Here is a 24,704-nt window from a genome sequence, read left to right on the forward strand (position 1 = left end):
ATATAGGAAAACAGTTTTAAACCTACATTTTCATTTTATTTTCTTCCTCTAAAAGTTCCACAAGAATTTTACTTTTGAGGGAAAAAAATGTCTTATTATTGCACGTGCCATGCTTTAAAAAAATCTGTTCTCTCTAGAATCTGAGACTTTTTCAGAAATGTAAAAATAGCAGTGTGAATTCCTTCCTCCAACATTCTGGCTCTGTCAAAAAAAAAAAAAAAATGCTGGTATTTCATTATATCACTTCCTAAAATTGAGTACTAAGTGAGTCCCCAAATCCAGGAATTTGGTTATCTAGGCACCAAAAGAAACATGATTTAAAGTGGTTATAGGAATAGACGACATTTACCAGTGACGGACTTAATAATGAATTTTTTAATGCAAAATCAGAATACTCACTTTATTACTCCTTCTACTTTATTCCCCATCAAAGGGATGGTTGGGCTCCTTACTCTTTCTTTTTAAATTGATAATGGCATGAATAATCCTGGTAGCAGAGGTGAGGATGAGGGATTCCTCCCTAATTCTAGAAGGTCCTACAGTCTGGGAGACTTCAGATATGAGGCCCAGTGTCTTAGGCTCGGTATTTCTTCCAAATTGTTATGTAAGGACCTAATTGTGCACATTTTTCAATCTCCCCCATCAGGGGCCCCATTCATTCATCATCTTTTAGATTTGTCAACCTCTGGCGTGCTCTCTTCTTTGCCCCCAGGTCGGTTGTGCGCCGTGCAGCAAGTCTTTTAAGTAAAGTAGTGGACAGCCTGGCCCCATCCATTACTAATGTTTTAGTGCAGGGTAAACAGGTAAGTATCTGATTTTCAGACTCTCACTCGGTCACATCACAAAAGCCTCTGGATAGGACTCTTGCTTTTGAACCTGAAAGCCTCAGTGTCCTAGGCCTCCCAACCACATTAACGATGGCTCAGGCAAGTAAAACCTAGTTTTAAAGATGCACAGTTCTTAGGTAGACTACCCCTTTTTCCTGCTGTACCTTAGAGCTGTGATTTTCAGCTCCTGTGTTGAGATCGTGAAGATGCTTACCCAGAAAATGGAATAATACCAACTAAAGTACTCCAGACAGGTTTAGGATAGGCTGGGCAAAGACAGGTGAATAGTGAAGGGCACATTTTTCCTTCTACTCCACATGAAATTCTTCTCACCCTTAGAAATGCTTTGACTCCCCAGATCTTCAGCCCTTTAGGCCACCTCTCCCTGTCGCTCCTCCCCTCCCACAAAGGCCAGCTCTTGTTAGCTCCTCCTCACAGAGCCGTCTCCTGTTAGCAGTGGTCCCTCTCTCCACTGGGTTCTCATAACGGACCTGTGACACTTCTCACAATCTGCCCTGGATCCCAGTTTATTTCAAAGTGTGTCTGTCTACCCCAGGGTAGACTGTGAACCCCTGGAAGTCAGGGCCCAGGTCTTGTTCAGCACCTGTACCAGCATGGCGTCTGGCTTGGAGTAGGCACTTGATGAATGTGGCTTGAATTGAGCCTGTGCATGTGGGTATGCGGAGTGGGGTGTGGCTGCTCATTTTCTGTTTTGTTTTCCATAAGCTCTGCTTGCCTGGCTGAATCATCATCTGGTTGGAATGAAAACCTGTTTGTTTTCTTCCTCTTCTTTGGGAATATGTGTGCTTTTTCATGCTCTCCTGGCAGTTGACCTAGGGATATAATAAGCTTTAATCATATGAAATACTTTAACCCTCCTTAATAGAATCAGCCCATTGCTCATATTTCAGGGCTCTTAATTCATTAAAATTGAAATTATTTCATCTTGACATCCAGCTTGAAATGTTAGAATAGTAAGTTATTTTATCTTGTAATATTTATTAACAATGAAAACATGATTGTACTAATTAAAAACTCCTGAGAAACAGTTAAATCACTTTTCACATATGTTATTTTGTCTGTTTTATCCAAATTAAGAGGTAGAATTTTCATCCTCATTCATCAGCTACATAGACCAAGATACAGGAAGTACCTTATCCATTGCTCTTCCTCACCGTAGCCCTTACCAGCAGCCCCAGTCTCGTATTGTTGCCCTGGACCGAGTCACCTCTGAGAGAAAGTAAATGGGCTTTGGGAAGCTAGTTTTCCTTGGATTTTAGGTCCCTGTAGTATATCTGAAAATATAGTTAATTGTAGTACACATGAGTATATGAGAAGGTTTTGGAGATCTTTAAGATCATGGCACCTGACACCTGGAGAGGCGTGGGTGAGGGTTAGTCATGTCCATTCTGTGCATTGTATGGAAGGGACTTGCAGCCTGTGGTCCTGAGACTCTGTTCCCCATATTCTAGAGGCCTTGGGGCCTGTCCTGAGGCTGTGTCTGGACCATTGCCTGCCAGACCAGCACATTTCTCAGGGAAACATTTACAGAGCTGAGTAAGCCCAAGGCTGACAGCTCCACTTCAGGGCCAGGAAGTCCCTTCGCTGACTGCATCTTACCCCTTCACAAAAAACAAATGAGGATGGAGCATTCAGAGTTTGCGTTCGCTCATTTATGAAATGCTGCCCTGAGAACCGAAGTTAATACTGTTTCTACAAAGCGCGTTCAGATCACCTCAAGCTCTCTGGAATGAAATAGTGGTTTAGTCATCATCGCTTCCAGAGGCAGTGATGTGCCTTCTGTTTGTTTTCTTCTTCACACACTGACATTTTAATAAAAGTAATCGCACGTGGACTAACTGGTTGGTACCACTTGTGATATAATAAACCGGCAGTTCTCAGTTTTCACTTCATCACAAAGTTGGGGCAAAAGACCCCATGTTCTGCTCTCTCCCCTCATCTCAGAAAATACAAGGGCCCTTTGATATGCTCTTCATTTTCCTGCCTCTTATAACTGCACTGTCCATGGAGGAGAGAGGGAGAGGGGTAATCAGGTAGAAGGAGGGGCTGCAGACTCTTCTGGGAGGCAAGATGCCAAGGATAGAGGAGAGAGACGCAGAGTATTCCTCCTGCCAGCTTCAGCAGCACTCTCTGCTTTGAGTTTTTGTTGTCATTTCCCTCTGTGCTTTCTCATTTCCTTGGCCTGTGGGCAGCCTCGTTTATCCCCCTCCACAGGTGAGAGATAGATCAACAAGTATTTTAATACTCACTAGGTGCCTAGCACTATGCTGAGGTAAGTGGGGGCTACACTAGAACTGTGTGACCTTGCGTCTGCCTTTGAAAAGGTTACAGTGTTGTTAAAGAGCAAAAGTTCCACATGAGAAACTATAAAAGAAGTGAAAAATATACTCTCAAATACTAAATTGTGTAGACTGTGCAGTAAAGTAAAACTATCCAATGTATTTTGGTTTCTCTGGGGAGTTTCTAGTACTAAAGTCATTCAGAATAATTTTCTCTTAATAGTTATTTATATTCCTTCCCTGCTTTTATCCACTCACCTTCACTCCCCTAACTGGGACCCTTACCTGCCCTTATATTTTAGACCAGACTGTGAACCATCATGAACTCCAGTGGGAGTCATGCTTTGAAAGCCATTTTAATAAATAGCAGGAACAGTTATTCTACCTAATTCCCTAGCTCGCGTAGAGTAATTTCAGCCTGCCAGTCATCCTGAGCCTTGAATTTTTTTCTTTTATCTTTTAGTAGCTAGGAAATTTTTGCAATAAAATTCTGCCACTTATAGGTAACTCTGGGTGCCTTTGGGCACGAAGAAGAGGTTATCTCTAATCCTTTGTCTCCAAGAGTGATTAAGAACATCATCTATTACAAGTGTAATACCCATGATGAGAGGGAGGCGGTCATTCAGCAAGAACTGGTCATCCATATTGGCTGGATCATCTCCAATAGCCCTGAGTTATTCAGTGGCATGCTGAAAATACGAATTGGGTGAGTAAAGTGCTTTGCATTTGCATAAAGAGAATTGTTCAAGTGGTCCTTCAACAGACGTGGCCTGCCCCAGGCCTGGTGGGTATCTAGGAAAGCACATCTTTCCCCAGAGTAATAGAGGCAACATCTGGTGATGTGAAGTAATAAATATCTGTGGCCCAAAGAATCTTCCTGTTTTTTTAAATTCCCGTGTTAGACGTAATGAAGTAACACTGTTGTCTGATGAAATCGAACTCCAGGGATTTAAGCAACTACATCACGTTTAAAAAACAAAAAAATGAAACAAAAAAATACCAGTAAGCATAATATTTGTAAAAATTCCTGTAAATAAAATGGATAAGCCTTAAGAGTAGAATGATTTTCAGTAAAACTGGGTGTCAGGAAGACACACTGAAGTAAAAATTTTTGTCCTTTTCAGAATATTCTACACCATCCATTTTCTACCAGAATCTGATTTTTAACCATTAAAATCTCAAGTGTTCTAATTGGAGGAGAAATTAAAAGTAAGGGTCTGGTGATCTTGAAACTCCTTAATCGAGAATTTTGTGAGACGGCGTGGTCAGGCAGGTTGATCAGGCTCTGGCATTCAGCAGAGCTGAGTGTAAGTCCTGGCTGCCACTTCCCACGTTAGTGACCTGGGATAAATGACTGCGCCTCTCCAGCCTCACTTTCATACCAGGCTCATTGTTTTATGTGAGATGGAATGAGAGAATATGCTTTAAAAACCTATGTTTTGGTATAAATGTTTCTTTTCTTTAATGTTTTTTTAATTATCACCTGCATAAATATACCTAACTGTAAGAGTCAAACAATACTGAGGCATATAGAGTAATCTAATATATGGCCAATTTGGGGGGGGGGGGTGTTCCTCTAGTGTTTAAAAAGAATGTAGAGTCTGTCAGGCACAAATATATGTGAATGTATGAGTATGAATAAGAGTATAGCTTGCTGGTAATATAATTGGATCACTAATGTCTTTACTATTTCTGTTCTACTTGATCCTCAATTTTTGGTAAAAAGTCTTAAAAATTTCTCATTTTAATTATGGATTTGTCTCCTCCTTGCATTTTTTTTCAGTTTTGCTTTGTATATATTAAAGGTTTTTTTTTGTCCATGTTACTTTATAATTTTAGCAATATATCTTCCTTTGTGCCATTTATTTTCTACTTGAATTCTCTTAAAAATATTTTTTTAATTTCAAACATCTACGAACTTTTAGAGACTAGTATAATAAAGCCTCTGTGCCCATACTTTCACTCAGCTTCAACAATATTATCATACAGCCAATCTTATTTCACTTATACCCTCCTAGTTACTCACCCCACCCAAACCCCCTCCAGGTTTAAAGCAACTCCATCATACCATCTCATCTGTAAATACTTGAGTATGTATCTCTAAGAGATAAGGACTTTTTAAAAACATAGCTATGATACCATTACAATGCATAAAATATAACAAATTATTTTCTGTCTGATATTATTCCCATGCCTGCTTTCTGCTTCTGTCATTATTAGCTTAATATACTGTCTTCTGTCTCTTTACCTTTAATGTTCTTTTTTCATTTAGTAGAGATATATCTTTTATATTCAGCATCTATGCTGTATTTATTTTTAGTTCAATCTGAGATTATCTTTTCATAGAAATATTTATTTCATATTTGTATCATTTCTTTTCTTTTTGTTATTTTTTCCCTTCTTTGTGTTGGATTGATTTTCCTTTCATTTCTTAGTTTTAATTTTGCAACATGAGTATGAAGCACTTTATAAAAAACAATTGCCCAGTTTTTCCTTAAAAAAATTACATATAAAAAAACTACTTACTTATTTGGTAGGGTCTGCATACCTCTTGTTTCAACGATTCTCATTCTAGGAATTTAGACATGTTTTATAGCAGTCTTCATTTCAGCAGTGTTTGAATTAGTGAAACCTTGGGAACAACCTAGATATCCATCAGTAGGAAATTGTTTAAATAAATTATTATAGCCAGTCAGTAAAATGCTGTTCAGCCATTACAAGTAACAGAAGATTGTCTATACTGACATTTATAAATGTCCAAGATAAACTAAGTGAAAAAATAACTAAGTTGCAAATGTATTATTCTATTTTTTAATAAAAGAGCAATAATAATAATATACATATGTATAATGTATGTATGGGGACATATCTGAAAAATAAACATAAAATTGGTGTGTTATTTTCTCTAGGAGATTTCTACTTTTAAATTATATTTTTCAGTTTTATTTAAAGTTTTTCATTTGAGGTTATTATTTTTTAACTGTTGGCCTGATTTCAATTATAGCGTATTTCAGGTGAATTTCCCAATCTTTATCTCCCTTTTCTTTTGATTAAGCATAGAACTTGACCTTAATTTTTATCCCTTAAAATTGTTCCTTTCAAAGATTTAGAGGTATTCCAAATCAATTATAAGAACTTTGAATCATACCCTGATTTGTTCAGTCTGTTTGGTCTAATATTCTTAACTCCAACCTCTCGACTATATATAAGGATACAGAAATGGGTCTTTCATGTAAGTTGTCTCTAAATGAAAGGAAATGTGATTCTCTGTATCCATACCGGGTATTAAAAGTACTCTATTGTCCCGGACTCAGGCATTTCTCTGAACCTGACTGAGAAGCAAAGGTTATAACCCTTCCAAAGCACATTCTTTGTAATAAATGTTCTATTCCGGAGAGCCTCTTTAAGTGATAGGTATCCTTGCAGAGGTTTAAACAAAGCCTTAGAGTAAAAGTTAACGGTTTCCCAGGATTTTACTTCCAAAGCGGTGTTTTTCAGCCTGTAGTAGTTTTTTCTTTACTACTTAATTCAGCATTTTAGGCTAACTTATGTTCTTCCAAAAACCCATTGGAATTTTCTTTTTTGAATTCAAATCTGACCTGAAATTTCTCTTCATGGAAATGAAATATGTTTAATTTATTCTAAAAATAGTTTTCTTCCTGTTTTTGTATCTGCTACTTTATATGTGCAATGCCTTCCATGAGAAATAATATGCTCTTTTTTCCTTAAACCGTGCCACCCAAAATAAAAATGTCAGGACAGCAAGCACATGACTTAGCATTTAACGATAGCAGAAAACCTCCTTTTTTTTTTTTTATAATGATTTTTTATTATATTATGTTAGTCACCATACAGTACATCCCCGGTTTCCGATGTAAGGCTCGATGATTCATTAGTTGCGTATAACACCCAGTGCACCATGCAATACGTGCCCTCCTTACTACCCATCACCGACCTATCCCATTCCCCCACCCCCCTCCCCTCTGTAGTCCTCAGTTTGTTTCTCATAGTCCATAGTCTCTCATGTTTCATTCCCCCTTCTGATTACCCCCCCTTTCTTTATCCCTTTCTTCCCCTACTGATCATTCTAGTTCTTATGTTCCATAGATGAGAGAAATCATATGATAGTTGTCTTTCTCTGCTTGACTTATTTCACTTAGCATTATCTCCTCCAGTGCCGTCCATGTTGTAGCAAATGTTGAGAACTCGTTCTTTCTGATAGCTGAGTAATATTCCATTGTATATATGGACCACAACTTCTTAATCCAGTCATCTGTTGAAGGGCATCTCGGCTCCTTCCACGATTTAGCTATTGTGGACATTGCTGCTATGAACATTGGGGTGCATATGGCCCTTCTCTTCACTACGTCTGTATCTTTGGGGTAAACACCCAGTAGTGCAATGGCTGGATCATAGGGTAGCTCAATTTTTAACTTTTTAAGGGACCTCCACACTGTTTTCCAGAGTGGCTGTACCAACTTGCATTCCCACCAACAATGTAGGAGGGATCCCCTTTCTCCACATCCTCTCCAACAATTGTTGTTTCTTGCCTTGTCTATTTTTGCCATAGCAGAAAACCTCCTAATGAAGATTTGCCATGAAACTTTAATTATTCATTGTCCTGAAACTCATCCTGAAATTAATTGTGACATTATATTTCCATTGTGAGTATTAACAATGTCCTTGCCCAGCTCATTAATGTGTATTTCCCTCTCACGTGGGACTCACAGGTTTAGCTCTAAAGTACTGGTCCATTTTCAGTTGGGAGTCTGATTTTTTTTAATAAGGTATAATTTATTTGAGAAATTTACTTCTGCTAAGGGTAGGGACTACATCTTATCTTCCTGTCTGTGTCAGGGTCTAGCTCACAAGAGATGCTTAATAAAAATTGACAGATTGTTTAATATGTAGGTTATAAGCAGGTTCAGATAACTTGCTTGAGCCAGTGATGGGGAATCTAGGAAAAACAAATGATAGCATGTCTCTGTGCTCATTAGATAAAGAAATAAAGGACTCTTACTTTTTAAAAAACTCCTTCCTTTAAGTTTTTTTCTATTTTTTAATTTAAATTCAATTAATTAACCTATAGTATATTATTAGTTTCAGAGGTAGAGTTTAGTGATTCATCAGTTGCATCTAACACCCAGGGCTCATTACATCATGTGCCCTCCTTAATGCCCATCACCCAGTTACCCTATTCCCTCACCTCTCTCCAGCAACCCTCCATTTGTTTCCTATGATTAAGGACTCTTTTACTTTTGATAAATGCCCTTCATTTGTACAAGTCATGTCCTTCAGGAAATTACCAAGTTAAACGGGGTCTTGTTTATATGAAAATCCACGTATACGTGTAGAAGGTAGAAGGATATGGCACTTTTCTCCCTTCATTTGTTAAAGGGGTGGTACAGTTAATCACATCAGGATGGTACCTCTCTAAACAGCATTCCCAGTGAGGATCTAAGGGGATATGCATATGAATAACGTGTTTATTGCACTCAGAAGTTCACTATGATCAACTATTTCCTCCTCTTCTTCCAATATAATCACAAATATTATTTATTGAATGCCTATTATATACCAGGCAATTTGCTAAAATACTTCACATGTATTATCTGATTTAATCGATTCAACAACTTTAAGGTAGGCACTATACCCCACTTTAAAATCAACAAACTGAGATTCAGAAAGCTTAGATGGCCTGTCTTAGTCAAACCAGTATGTCAAAGTGGGGTTCATATCCAGATCTGCCTGATTCCAAAGTTCTTGTTCTTTGATCCTAAGTACTTCATGTATGTTTTCACGTATGTAAACTGTTGCTGTTTTCTCAGAGAAACAGACATTGCTGTTTTCCTAAAACCTTATGACCTTTATGGTCTTTTCTACGTGATTTCAGCTTATGACCCATTTTGGATTTAAGTATTCATGTAGCAACTATGATGTGCGTTGGCTCCAGATGGTTTTCGTCTTTTGTTTATCGCTCCTTTAATCTGGTATCAGTACTGTTTAGCACTATACTGTGCAAGGCACATCAAGAAGCCCAAATAGTTAGAGGTTAACATAAGAAATGAGGTTTTGCCCTTTATTCATCATGAGACCAAACCAATGGAACTGATTCTAAATTAGCTCCTTGCACACTGCAAGAAATGTAGAAAATACTGTGAAAATTTAGCAAAGTAACTTGCCCAAGGTCATAAGACCACAAACCAGGATTTGAACCTGGAGGGAATATCTTCAGTGTTCATGTTTCCCCAGCCCCTATTCCAGCTCTTTTGTCTATAAAGTAAGGAAGCTATCCTTGCTTGGGCTTCCTCATTGGATTGTGCAGATTCTGGGTAAGGAATGTGAAGATGTTTTTTAAAGCTTCAACAGTATTGCCGTGACATTCAGTAATTTGAGGTCCTCTATCATGTGGCTTTTGGAGTACAGGTACGTCTAGGGATATCTTTATACATGTCAGAAATCCCAGGAAGGGGGAACCTCTCCCATCCAACACACATTCTCTCTCTCCCCCCTCTTCCTCCCCCTGCCCTTTCTCTGGTCTTCGAGCCCTAGGCTTGCAAAGACCCTCTTCTCCTATAAGATACATTCACCCTAGAGGTATCCCTTTCTGCCACGGTTGTTTCTCCTTGAGAACCCAGTGCAGTGTTCCCCAAGCATTTCATACAAAAACCTTAACTCAAAATCCCTTTTGGATACTCTGCTGCCACGTGACATGGTCTCACCCCTCCATCACTTGATCATCCCTCATGAAATACTTGGCAAACCCTCTAAAATCCTCTTATACCAGTGCCCGTAGTACTCTTCAACCACATTAACAGAAAGGTTTTGGAACCTTGTTTCTATTCTTGGGATATCAGGCCACTTAGAGAAGTAGAATTATCGTGTCTGTGGGGCTTGTGATAGTGTTCCTCTGAAAAGGAAAAAGGTATTTTTGTATCTTTTTAATATATTTTTATTGCACTTTATCCTTAATTTTACTCAGACCTCGGCTCCCTGTGATTGGCTCCCTTGCATGTTAGTTTACTGCCAGCTGCAGAAACATACTTCTCTGTTTCTTTACAAGAATTTACCTTGCTAGTCCCTAGAAGGTTTTAGTTTATTGATGAGCAAAGTATTCATTTATAGGGTCCTTGAATGTCCAATTTCTTATAAACTGTTAAACTTGTTGCTCCTCTAACTCACCCCTTTGTGTGTAATAGTGACTGCAGCATGATTTTAAAAGAAGGGGGGGAGGTGTTATAGGAAACATTACTTTTTTACTTCCTTAAAGGTTAATTAAAGCATTTCAGACTCGTTCGTATCCAACTTTTTCCTATAGTTTCTCTTGTTGATTATGAATAAAGAGATTGATAGTTCAGTTAGCTTTTAGCACCATATTCCTCCTGAAATGCCAAAATTCACTAGGCTGAATGGACATAAGAAATAAGAACATTTGTTTTAGTCATGGTATGTTTACCCAGAATTCCTCCACACTATGTGTACTTTTAGCTCTCTGTTTTAACCTTTCTCTTTGAGGTTTTTGGGTTTTTTAAATTTATTTATTTACATCACCCACTGCCTCAGTTGCTTTAAATCAACGCTACCATGTTTCTTTTCTCTTTTTTCCAAGGTTAATTCTGCCAGTGCAGTTTCTCAACATTAGCTATCAGGCACTCCTGTGAACAAAATTAACCTGCTCACGGGAATGGTATTCTAGTCTGATAATGATTTGATTTGCTGTCTCATTATTGATTTGTGCTCCAGCTTTCATGTTGAAATAGATCAAGTTCCTGACAGGCCCATTACTGTAAAGACCTCCAATCAACTGCTTTCTGCTCTAGGTCTGTCAGTCAGGCTTTAGTGGGCGATAACCCCTGAGGATATATGTTATCAAGCCTTTTTCATCTCTGCTTTTCATACTACCAGGACATCCTCTGTAAGCAATTATGCTTCAGACATGTCTTGTCTTCTGATGCCCACAACTGGGTCTGGGGATCACACATATGATGCTTAGAGAAGGCCGTCGATGTCATAGGTACCAGACTGTAACATTGCTTGTGCAGTCAAGAGGAGATAATTAGAGGTCTGAGTTCATTGGCATGGCTTGCTGCTCATTCAAAGGTCTTTGTTTTTGACATTTGCTATGAGGTGAGGATCTGAGATGATGGAGCTCTCCTACCTCTATTCTGATTATTTCAGGGATAGAGTGAGTGAGTCATTGTTCTCCAGTTACCAGACAGGAAGCTCAGTTTGCCTTATCAAATTGTCACCCTCTTGGTATTAATATGAATCAAGCAAAAAAGTCCCTTCCTGCACAATTTTCCCATCTCTTCTTCTATGGCTTAGTAAATGCTTGCAGAGAGTTATACATTCACTTGTTTAACAGCAAACTTGGCAAGCACTTCTTAGTATCTTCAAATTGGCTCAAAATGATTATTTTTAAAGTTGTTTCTTGCTATGAATCAGAGGCATGTTTTCAGAAAATGTCAGCTGTCCTGGTTTACCAATGATGTCAGATTTCCATGTACTTTATTGTATATTTCACTCCTTGATTGCGGCATGTTGGAAAGAAAAATACCAGTATGTATACAATATGCTTACTAACCTCACAACAATAGAGTGTTTAGAAGGATAAGGTTATCCCTAGGTCTATATAGCAATACTAGTCCACCTTTTCATACTTTTCCAGCAGTGCTGAGGAATTCATTGTCCTCAAGTCAAACCTTGATGCACATGAAGGTTGATCTGGTCAGCCATGTGTATCTGGCACTTTCTCATTTGCTTATTGGCAAGTAGAGCATGTCCCTGGTTCTTTAGACAGACTGAATCTATACGGATGTGGTCCAAGGATAACCTTCATTCTTTTGACCTTCCACATTTGCTTGCTTGCTTTTTCTTTCCCCATTTTGCATTAACTGCTTTTACATTGGAATTGTCAAATCAGATTTGATGACTTCGTCAGCGGGAATGAGGGTAAGAAGTGAGATATTCTCATGCAAAGGAATTAATGCCCTTTTGTATTAGACGTTCTAAAAATGGATTAAACGTCTTTGAATTTTTTAGCTGTGTGTCTCACTTGGTAATTTACATTCTCTGTCTCTGACTGCTGTATAGTAGTTTATGTCTAAGACTTTTGCTGTTTTTTTAGTCCTTTGAAGAATTCTGAGCTAAAAAGATTAGTTTGGCCAGTAATTTTGAATGAATAAGTGTATTTTAATAATCAAAAACTAAGGATGTACTGTATGGTGACTAACATAACATAATAAAAAATTATTAAAAAAATAATTTGGCAGATAAGTTATATTCATTTGTGCTAGAATGAATGAAAAACAGTCACCTTCTTTCTTTGGTGACTGTTGAGGACAATGTTTTCTATAATTTGGCTCACAGAACTGCTGAGATTTTGTGAACAGAAGAAAAAAACCTGAGGGGAAATTTTAGATCTCCAACTATCTTTGTTTATACTACTAAAGATTTTAAAAGGTAAATGTGATAAATAATGTTCAGTTTTAATAACTCAAATTTTGGAGGACTTTAGAAAGTTAGTGTTTTTAAAATTTTAAAGTTACTTATTTTAGAAGGGACACCTCCTGAAGTTAAGTGGATATGGCCCTTGCTTAAGTAACTCCAAGACTTCAGTGTAAACAATGTATTACCTTTCTCCAACCTGAGTCTCAGAGGTCAAATAAAAGGAGTTTCCTAACATTTTTTATGACTCCATAATTTCAAAAGCTTTTTAACCTACACTGTCTTATTTGTTCCTCAAAATAATTCCATAAAATGAGCTGGACAAGTAAGAGTAATTTCCCATTTGAAAAATAATTTGCCAGTGGGACACAGTTGGTAAGTGACAGAATTGATATTTAAGCCTATCTTTGTTGTTTTTGCTTTTCATCATTAAAAAAATTTAAATGTTTAATAATAGAATAATTTGGTAAACACCCATGTGCCCATTATTTAAACGGGTATAGGCAATCATTAGCGATTTACATTTGCCATATTTGCTTCATCTTTTTTTTTTTTTGGTTTTAGATTATAAAGCAAATTCCAGACATTTTTGCTTTTACTTCTCAATATTTTAATAAGTATATATGTCTTAAAAATGACATTTTCTCAGTAATCACAATACCATTATCACACCCAACAAAATTAGCAGTCATTCCTTAATATCACCTAATACCCAGTTCTTATTTAGATTTCTGTGGTTGTCCCCAAAATAACTTCAAAGAAAAGTTAGGATCCCAAACAAGGCCCACACGTGCCATTTGTTATTATGTCTCTTCAATCACTTTTAACCCAGAATAGGACCCCCAACCCCTACTTTTCTTTTCATGCCATTGACTTGTTGAGACCAAAAGGCAGGTCTTTAGATTTTTAATTTGGTGTTCTTTCTTTTATACTAAGTTGCCTCAAATGTAAATGTTAAATGTTAAAGAAAATAATAGAGGACAATTATAACCTGTAAAATTAAAAGCATCGTTTTCTATTTAAAGAGAGGTCCATGGAGCAGTTTATTATAACTGAAATGTTATTTTAACAGCTAATTTCATAAGCAACTTTAACATCAAAGCATCCAAAATAACTATATCCTTGTGGCTTTTAGGCTGATATAACATTTTGACTAAATACAGTTCATAATAATGAGGATAAAGAAGTAAAGAAATTCTAGTCTTTGACAATAGCATACTTTTAATCCAGCTTTTCTTTTCAACTGATTGGAGAAATAAAAATGGTAAATCTTAACTCAGTCACATATTCCGTTGTTTTGTTTATTTTGTTGTTTGCAAATGCTTTGTCATCTTTATTGTTCTTACCAGTGAGCAACTATTAAATATTTATTATATACTATCAACAGTAATAGTAGTAATATTAATATATATATATTTTAAATTTTTATGTTCTGTCCTTGTATATCTCATGCATCTATCTCAGTGCAATTAACTGGTAGACTAGTTGAATTCCTAACTTCCAGAAATGACAACAAAGAATACGGGAGAGGATAGAAAAAAACAACTGAGAGTTGCCTCAGCAGATGGCAGTGAGATTGGAGCAGTCATAGAACAGGGACATTTGCCTTGTGGCCTGTGGGCTGGCGCAGCAGGCAGGGGCATATGCCAGGCTCGTGTCACCTGGGCTCAACTGGGAAGGCTTCACGCTTTTCTTATTCTTTTCCTCTGAGAGACATTAAGCGTATCCCGTGAGGGTGCATCGGTGTTGTTTTGCAAAATAGCCTTGGCAGAAAGAAGGACTTTAATCTTTTGATTATTTCCACCCAACTTTTTCATCCTCTGTCCCTGCAATAGCCTTGTGGGTTGTCTTTCCAAGTGTATCAGGACAAAGATAATGACATCTTTGAGTGCAGTAACTTAGGCACTTCAAATCTTCACTGCTGTAACTAGATGTTTCTCCCGGTGGGTTGGCTACACAGCTTCCCTTCGGAGACAAAGTTGCATGGGTGAATGAGGGCACACTCTTTCTAGTTGCTGAGCTGCACTGTCTCTGTTTGTTATTCAGTGTTCACCGAAGGATTTAAGGATAAAGCTTGGGAATCTGCTGTGTAAAACTAATTCTCTAGCTCTTCCTAATGGTGTGTAGAGTTCTGGTCCCCTAAGGCACAGTATTATTTCCATGGTTTTCTTTGGTTTGCATAACTAGTTTATCTGACTTCTTTCTTCAGAATACAGTAAATGAAAGAAATGTGATGAAAGTGTAAGAATACTTACTAAAAACTTGTTAAATTAAGAAGTGAAATAATTTACATATAAAATAATTAATTATTTTACCTTGGAAAACACAAGGCACACAAGTAGTACTCCAGTTGCCTAAGTAATTACATTAAAGCTTCTTCTGCAATAAAAGTAATTATTTTATGAACAGCATTTATCTATTAAAAAAATAGATTCTTTAAGAATAGGTACATGAACAGCATTTAAATATCTGTAAAAGAAATTCTTCTGAATCTATTGGTTCAAGTACATTCTCTAATATTCTCATATGATTGAGTTATAACTAACTGTGTCCTTGTATCTCCAAGGCCGATACTTCTCTGTCCCCTCCAGTCACAGAGGAATGACTGCAAAGTAGAGGAAATAGGTGTAAGTGCTTGTCCGTCTGGGAAAGGAACATTTATGTAATAGCATATGTCAGTCCGTTTCCAATTCCAAGGAATTGTTTTTATCCTACTTGGTTTTTGCATATATCTAGGATTATGAAAATAATAGTGTAGCAGCTATTGTATGCAGTATACTTTCGTACCAAAGTGGTAGAATCTCATTTAGGAAGAACCTAAGTCCTTACCTGTTTTCGTGTTTACTGCCTAACTGCATGTGCAAGAGCAGGCCTCTTTTTTAAGAATCTGATCATGTCATATTATCTTGATGGAAGTAATTATATCAACGGTTCAGAAAATTCAAATGGCTTTTTCTTCATTCCCCTTTCAATGGGTCAGTGCTGTTAAGGGCATTGCTGCGAGAAGCTCAGGGTGATTTTATTTCAAGAGTTATTGATCCGTGCTTCTCCTGTTTTGTTCCAGGTGGATCATCCATGCTATGGAGTATGAATTACAGATCCGTGGCGGAGACAAGCCGGCCAGAGACTTGTATCAGCTGTCACCTAGTGAAGTCAAACAGCTTCTGTTGGATATTCTCCAGCCTCAACAGAATGGAGGGTAATGAGCACCCATTGTTACCTAAGAACACTCTGGATTTATAGTAACAATCATACTTTGACATATAAATGAAATTAATAAGCTAGTAATAAGAAATACAATGCAGCAGGGTATCAGAGGTCTCCCTACAATAGACAGTGTACACGAAGATACCAATCAAAATGTCTGTCTTCACTTGTGATTTTGTGTTGATTTTAATTTTATACTGTTTTCAGGTATAGTTTATCAGTGTTTCTTAATTTTTATTATTTTGTACAGAATGTAAAGCTTTATACCTCATTGGTCAGTTCCCTTTCTGAATCTTTGTAGCATTTACCATCTCCTACCAACATTTTGGCATAAAGGTATGAGTTTGGTAACATTATTTGAGTAAGTTCCTGTGACTCTTGTCTCCCTGAGTAGACTATAAACTTACTCAGGGCTAAACCATTTCATAGACTTAACTTGTGCTAAGCTTAGAAAAAGAGCAAAACAAATACTTGTGGAATGCATCGAATTGAAGAATATTGTATTACAGAAAGAGTTTTAATATAATTATTTAGGCAAGCATTTATTAGCACTATTTGTGTGCCTGATATTTTCTAAGCTGGTATAGTTATATACCTAGAAAAGAAGTCTTCTACAGAAGTAGATCTGAGCAAATGGGAAGACATGTTTGTTCTTAAAGAGGAACACTCAACATTATAAAGATAACAGTTATAAATGTAAGGCAATTCCAAAAAAATTCCAACAAGCTGTTTATGGAGGTAGACAAGTTAATACTAAACTTCATATAGAGAAGCAAAGATGCAAGAATAACCAGAACAACATAAAAGACGGACTTGCCCTAACAGACAGTGTAATGTACTGTAGAGCCTCTATGATAAAAACTGGGATGCTGGCACATGAACACATAAATTCCAGCTGCACAGAATGTAAAGTCCAGAAATGGACCTTAGGCACATGTGGAAATTTAATGTGTGATAGAGGTGACATCTCATATCACTGGGTCAAGGATGGACATTATTTTTTAAATAAATAGTGATGGGACAACTGGATAGCCATTTAGGAAAAGATAAAGTCAAATCCATACTTTATACTGTACACAAGAATAAACTCCATATAGATTTGCTCTCTAAATGTAAAAAATGAAACCACACCAGAGCTAAAAGAAGACATACCACTTTAACCTCAGTATGAGAAAGGCTTTCTAACTAGGGCTCAACTCTAGAGGTATTAAAAGATTAATAAGACTATATAAAAATTTAAAACATCATTTTGCATGGCAGAAAATAGACAGTCTCAGAAGACAGCTGAGAAACTGGAACAAAACATAGGCTACAAAGGGCTAATATCCAAGAATTCTTAAAAACTCAGGGACAAAGAACCAAAAACCCAAGAGAAAAATGGGGGAAAATATGATGAATCAATTCATTTAAAACATGAAAAAATGGACCTTAGATATTCAAAAAGATGTTTAACTCATAGTTAGAGAAATGTAAATTAAAACATGTTGGGATACCATTTCTCATCTATCAGACAGACTGGCAAAAGTTAGACAGTATGACAAACATTTGCTGAATCTGTAGGGAAACAGACACTATTAATTCCAATTAATAAATGTAGGTGGAATGATGGAAAGAGAAAATCACCATTAGACAAATACAATAGTAATAATTGTTGCCGGCAAGAACCATCATGGATGCTAAATTTAGTGGGTGGAAGTATGATGAGAAATGAAAAATTTGCATAATTTAAAAGTATTTCCACTCAAGATACTTTTTAATTGCAAAAGGAAAAATAGTAACTTTATAATGAAGGAACCCAGTAGACTCTACCTTAATCAAATGATCAAAGTTAGAATCCCAGGGATAAGACACACCCGTACCATGTACTCCCTAATACGATATACCAAAAAGGCACAATCGCTTTTGGGTGTTCTTGCCAAAAGTGCATAATATGAGTCTAGTCATGAGAAAACATCAGATAAACCCAAATCGAGGTGCATTCTACAAAATAACTGACATTTCTAAAATGTTAAATTCATGAGAGATGAAAGAACATTGAGGAACTGTCCTAGATTAGAAGAGCCTACCTACGGAGACTTGGAAACCTGATGCAGTGCGGGGTTCTGGATTGGACCCACAACCAAAACAAGGACATTAGTGGTAAAATGGCATAATTTGAATAAGGTCCGTATCTAATAGTATTGCGTCAGCATTCATTTCCTGGTTTCGAGTGTTATTATGTTAGATAACAGAAGTAGGAGAAGCTGAGTACACAGGAACTTTGTGAATTACTTTTTTGACTTCTAAATCTAGAATTTTTCAAAATAAAAAGCCAAAAAATAGAGAGGTCCTCAAAAATAATTCATCTCTACTGTGAATATTCACGCATTTCTATTTTCTTTGTTCTTCTAAGCAAACTTCTCCTTCTTATAATACTAACCATGACTTTATAGAACTCTAAAAACATCTTTTTTTTTCTGTTGTCAAACAAAGGGAATAGGAAAAAAATCAAATGCAGAGTACTGGGTATTCAGTTTGGCACCTTCGTTATCCAAAGTAAAAGCATCACCAAGAAACCCCTTTGGGCTGCTTCTCTTTGGCATAGCACTGAACCGAGCCACATAAGACTAGGTCTACCAAAAAAAACCCTGCATCCAAAAAGGATACCTCACTCATTTATGCAGTTTTAAAACTTCATTGGTCCTCTTTTATCAGAACAAAAATGTCTTTTTCATTATACTGTCTCCTGCATACTATTTTCCTACCTAGAAATGTTGTTGGTCACATGCTTACCTTGTGGTTGATGGCACATTTCATTCAGTGCTTGTTTTAATACCAAGTATAAAAAATGTATATTAGTTCCTATCTGCAGCTTTTGGAAGAATATACTACTACGTCATTTGTGTATTCTTTCCAAATTGTGCAAATTCTGCATCTTTAGCAGTGTGTGAAGGAGTAAGTATTATATCTTAAAGATGTAATACTTAATCCATGGAAATGAGAGATCTAGAATTTCGACTTATCCCTATGGTATGATTATTACAACATGTAAAATCATGTAGCTGATTTTTTAGCACTGGTACTTTGGCCATATTTAAATAGAAAAATAAATCTAAGGTTTAAAGTATAAAATTTAAAACAAGATAATTTCACTAGGTACATAATATTTTTGGGGCCTTCATTACTTACCAAATGTTTATTAAGCATCTTGCCGGGAGAGTGTATAGGAGTGATCGAGCCACACAATATCCATGCTTTCATGAAGGTCACGTTTTATTGTATGTAAGGACCACATGAAGTTATTTCAAAATTGGCTGCTTCTGTGTTTTTAAATGGAGCTTCTTTGCATATTAGGAAGTCATTTGATCACATAGTAGGCAACCTTATAACTTACTAGAGAATATCATTTGCCTATTAAATTTTTTAAAATCTTGGGGATTTTCTCCATTCCTGCAAGCTCTGTTTTCACTATGAAATATTTAGTAACCTCTGTAACACATGGTAGATACGCATCAGTGATGGATTTTGGCTTTTATTGCTCACCTTATTGGAACAATTACTCTATATTGAAAGCCCTGCCCTCTATGAGGACAACCTTGCTTTTCAACTCTGAGGCATTTTCTTTTGGTCTACAGGTGTTGGCTGAACAGGCGTCAGATTGACGGGTCTTTGAATAGAACTCCTGCTGGCTTCTATGACCGAGTATGGCAGATCCTGGAGCGCACACCCAACGGCATCATTGTAGCTGGGAAGCATTTGCCACAGGTACAGCCCCACTGTGTTTATGTCATTTAAGGGGACCTAAGGGAATAGGGAATTCTTCCCCCCTCTGCATTGCCAACAACCTTTCTGCTTATTCCATTTTCTAAGAGTATTTAAAGGAAGGGCATCCAGATCCCTGACGGGAGGAACTACTAGAAAATAAGATACCTAATCAACTGGATTGGAAATTTTTTCCCCCAATCTGAGTTACTTTAATTTTTTAATTTTAGTGCCTCTCTATACAAAAGCCTTGCTTTACCAAATGGATATTTTGCTTAAAAGTTGTATTTAATCAAAAATTTCTTGTATTATTATATTTCAAATGTTTCAGGGAAGCTCTGTGTCTAAAGGAACCATATGGCCAAACCTTTTGCCAAGCAGCTGTCCTTCTTTTGTTTATTTATTAGTGAAGTTAGGCTTTCTTATGTTGGCATTAATATGAATGCTGGTATTCCAAGTGATAGTGGGCCAGTGCTGGGGAACCTCACAAACAATAAAACATACATTCAAAAGACAGAACCAAATCAGACCCAAGAAGCCAGGTGACTTAGTAATGCTGTGGGTAAGGAAATGACTGTGAATTTCGGTGGATGTGAAAATTGTAATAACTTTTTAGATCATAGATAATCACTTTAATTTACTCAAGATATAACTTAGCTTTGATCCAAATGAATTAGTGCCCCCTCCTTAAGATGGTTTCCCAAGTTATATAAACTGGCCTGCTTCTTTGGTTTGGTTATTTTACTTAATACTGACATCTAACTCATTCTGCTTATACACAAACAAGAATAACTAGGCCTTTTGGAAACGGAGTACCGTATTTGTTTTAATTGTTGAAACGTCAACCAAATTATTTTTGATGAAGGTCCTTATTCAAATATAGTATTCTTAAACATACATGCCCACACTCATTGTGTTTATATGTACACAGTATTTCTGGAAGGAACCACAAGACACTGGTAGCATTCTTTTCTTTGCCTTGGGGAAGGGAATTGTGGTTTGAGGGCACAGAGTGGGCTTTTCACTGAAAACCTTTTTTAACCATTCAGGTTTGAACTATGTGAATCTATTACTTATTTTTAAAAATGAATAAGAACTGTTAAAAGTATTCTTTATACTATTCACAGACTGTCGAGTGGTTGTATTTGGTTGTCAGTATAAGAGCTCCGTCCCTCTCCCAGATGCTCTGTGACCATCATATGGGGCAGCACTGTCTCCTGTGAGCGGAGAACAGGCCTCCATTATTCCTGCTCTGCTTCTGCTAGGCCTCCTGTCTGCATACAGCGGACTATGGCAACCTTTTGTTAGCTGCTTTCCCAGGCCCTGCTAATAGCTACCAGATTTTCATTTAATTGTCTGACTGCCCAGGCCACTTACATTTTGTATCCTCTTTGCTAACAAAAATAACAACAGATGCATGTTAAGTATTTTTATGTGCCAGGCACTTGTCTAAGTGCTCCTGTAGTCCTCACAATGCTCATTTGAGGTACGTACTTTATTATTCCCACTTGATAGATGAGGAAACTGAGGCACAGCTAACTGATTAGCTTAGGAAGTAGTTGACCCTGAGTGTGACTCCTGTCCCCTCCCCATCCCTGGTAATTTGACTTCTAAGCCTTTTGTCTTAATTTCTCTGCTATACTGCCTGCCGTGAGGTCTTCCAGAGAGTGGGAAGTAGAGCAAGCTTGATGTCTCTTTTCTAGGTTTATCATAGTTGCACAGTAGCCAGGTTGACTTTTCAAATGAGATCTGTTAAAAGGAAATTGGTATGAAACCATGACAGGGTTTTTCTTTCCTTCTGTAGCCCTACTAATCCCATTGCTAGACATCTAAAGAATTGTAATTACTGTGTTTAGCCCCTGGACTTCACTGTCCCCCAACTAGGTACTACCCGTAAACATTAATAAAATGTTAGATTGTATTGAACATAGAATACAATAGATGGACCATATCGAATTATAGAGCTGACGCATTACTATACCAGGTTGAACACATATGCTGTCATTTGATTTCAAGGGGACATTCCTGCTGGGTCCCATTTGGAATAGTAAGTAGATACACATTGTTCTGAGGCTGCGATTAAGTTCACTGTAAATCATCATTGAGGTGGAAGCAAATAAATATGACTCATCATCTCTGCATCTCTGGTAATAAGTCTGGTGACTCCATCTGCTTTCCATCATACAGACCTAACATTTAGAGTCTTCTCTTCAATCCTTTGACGGTTAGCCACCATGCCCAGATTTGGGTTTACATTTGGATTTGAGTTTATTTGCTGCTTTCATTTGGTTTGTGAAAAGTGAATGGAAGACTATACAATATTCTTATTTTAAATGAAATAGAAAGGGTAGAATAAGTTCTTTCAGTTTTGCTTCTTTTTCTGTATTTTCTTGCCATTTCTACATGCAACGTTGTTTTTGCTTATTTGTATGCATTTTTATGCTGCCAGCTCAGAAAGGACCTGCCACAGAAATGATGTAAACTCAATATCAAGTGACTTACATGCTAACGTCTGACAGCAAGCGTAGCTTCTTGTGTTAATTCTGAAAGCAGTATGTATTCTGTTTGTTGTCTCAATTTCTCGCTGTTCCTTTTGTGTGTTGAAGTGGATTTCCAATCTAGTCCCTTTCCCTTAACATTTGTATAGTGAAGATAACTACTGAAAACAGGGGGTTTAATTTATCACAATAGTCAGCTGGTTGGCTTCAGTAGTTTGACATATATAAAATCCAGTCATATAGCAGAAAGTGCTCCCTAAGGTTTTATAGAACCTGAAAAAGGTTATTGATTAGAAAATGAAATTCCTCTATTAAGTGGGAACCATAGCATAACAATGCAGCATGTTAATATTGAGTTATTTTTTTCAGCAACCAACCCTGTCAGATATGACCATGTATGAGATGAATTTCTCTCTCCTTGTTGAAGACATGTTGGGAAATATCGACCAGCCAAAGTACAGACAGATTGTTGTGGAGGTTTGTATTTAGAAATGCAGATTGCTGGAGAAGTGCTTTCTATCTGCTCCCTGAAAACTAACATAAAGGAAACTGCTCAAGAGAGACCAGGAATTCCACTCCTTACCTAACCCGGATCTCCTCTAGTTGCCTCTTAGACAATATGGCCATCCTTGACCCAAGTCAAGGTACATGAGCAATTCAAACATCTTAAACCCTTCAGTGTGGAAAGACTGCCCAGCTTTTTCAGTCACACGCTCACCCCTCAACAACAAGTGCATTAACACCACTAAAAACAGAGGTAGTGGCCTTTTCCTATTTGCTTTAATTTCAGGGTTTTGTTTTATTTTTTTTTCTGTTTACAGAAATAGTGCACGACTATTATAGAAAGTTTTAATAGTTCAGAAAATTATAGAAAAGAAAGCAAAAAAAAATTTCTCCACACCCACTAGCAATAGATCATCAGTGTCGATATTTTGAGGGACATCTTTCCAAACATCTCTCTGTGAACAGAGAAGACATGTAATTTTGTGCTATATCATTTTATATAAAGTTAAATGCTAAAATATACACACACACAGGTGCATGATGTGTACACGTGCTCTTTTGCCATTTTAAAACATTATACCAAATATGGAGAGAATTCCCATAATGAATGGATTTAACATATAGCACATCTTCACTTTGTCTCTTTCTCTGGGAATGTCTCCATCAGACTGTGTTTCTTGTGGGTGGGTAATATGTCTGACTGAGGCAGAAGCTCTCAGTAAGTGCTGGATCTGGCACCTGAAATCCAGTCAGAGTTGAGTGAGATTCAGTCTTACCTCAGATGTGCCAGAATTTAGAGATAGTATCGGCCAATCAGTTTCATAACATGTGGGGATGAGGCAGCCTGGGGTCAGGAAGAGATGGGGTTATCGGAAGGGTGAACGCCTTTCTTGTGATGTTAGCCATTCATTGTCTAATGCCCAGCATCTGGGACCTACCATGGACATGGAGGTCCTTCTTGTTGATAAATGAAGATCATTTGCAGAAGAAATTTTTCTTTAGAACTAGAGCAGAACTTCATATTCTCCTGGCTAAAGCCCTCTCGAAGATCTCCCACATTGTGACACCTGGATTTTTTCTGGAAGTGTTTCCTTTGGATCTTTCAGGTTCTGTTTTGGAAGCATTTGGAGAAAGTACAGTCAGGAAAACTCCCAAACTGGGAATGATGAAGTCTTTTTTCCTGTTCCACGTACAAAGAAGGAGCCATAATCACATTGGAGAGTCTTTACCAAGCATTGTATACTCAGACACAATCTTTGTGTCTAACAGTTGGTCATCTAAAGTGGAGGTTACTACTTAGGGTGAATATATGAGATGGCCAAACAATAGGATGATGCATTAAGCTAAGATATGCAGACCAAGTAGTACTCAGACCATAAAGTGGTCAGAGCTAGGTGTATTTTTTAAAACATAACCATCCCCTGAGAAACACTATGATATCACAGAATTATACTCATTTTGGGGTCCTGAGCTCCAAGTCATTCGATCGTGAGCCTAGATCCAGGGTCTCCACTGAACTCACCTGCCTTCTTTGGCTTTGTTGCTTACCACCTCTTCTCGGGCAGCCTCTGCTCCACTGGACACCGGTTTTGGTGTCTTGCCAACAAGGACTAATGCCCAAAAGCCAGAAAGTTCAGACACTTTGGGCCAAGAGAGCAGTATGTACTGTAGACAGGGTTGGGAAAATCATTCTTCTTATTTCATTTAAGTGGCCTAAAAACATTTCTGTACAGCTACAAAGATATACACAATGAAAAAAATGTGCGGCTTCCAAACAGAACTTAACGCTACTAATGTGCAAGATTAGAAAGATTCCATTCGCAACGATCCTAGTCAGTCATTGTACAGAACACACTGTGGAATTCCAGGGTCCTCCATCAATCTGAGTAAAGAACGAAAACATGTCCAGACTGTGTTGCTTTTATGGTTCATGTAATTGGCTTTCAACATCTGTCTCTTCTAGTTACTAATGGTTGTATCCATTGTACTGGAAAGAAATCCTGAGCTAGAATTTCAGGACAAAGTAGATCTAGACAAACTGGTGAAAGAAGCCTTTCATGAATTTCAAAAAGACGAGAGTCGACTAAAGGAAGTTGAAAAACAAGTAAGTAGAGAAAAGAGCTTCTTGTAGAATTTTTCATTGTCTCAACTCTTCAAAATATCCCTAATCTCTTATCATT

General features: G+C 37.3%; 1 protein-coding gene across 4 annotated transcripts in view; it reads left to right on the forward strand.

Moving 5' to 3' along the window:
* PHKB (phosphorylase kinase regulatory subunit beta) overlaps positions 1–24,704 on the forward strand; it is a 211,449-nt gene that overhangs the window by 185,271 nt on the left and 1,474 nt on the right. For 3 of the 4 annotated variants that reach the window (XM_045814695.2, XM_045814697.2, XM_045814694.2), the window contains 5 exons: positions 3,631–3,833; positions 15,639–15,773; positions 19,396–19,525; positions 22,390–22,497; positions 24,488–24,628. In XM_045814695.2, the coding sequence (XP_045670651.1) occupies positions 3,631–3,833; positions 15,639–15,773; positions 19,396–19,525; positions 22,390–22,497; positions 24,488–24,628 (717 nt within the window). Of the gene's footprint in view, positions 1–712; positions 804–3,630; positions 3,834–15,638; positions 15,774–19,395; positions 19,526–22,389; positions 22,498–24,487; positions 24,629–24,704 lie in introns of all 4 variants that reach the window. The other variant, XM_087870408.1, reaches the window with a different exon arrangement.

The sequence above is a fragment of the Ursus americanus genome, chromosome 21, assembly GCF_024610735.1.
Source record: "Ursus americanus isolate L20-20 chromosome 21, mUrsAme1.1.p, whole genome shotgun sequence".
NCBI classification, from domain to species: domain Eukaryota; kingdom Metazoa; phylum Chordata; class Mammalia; order Carnivora; family Ursidae; genus Ursus; species Ursus americanus.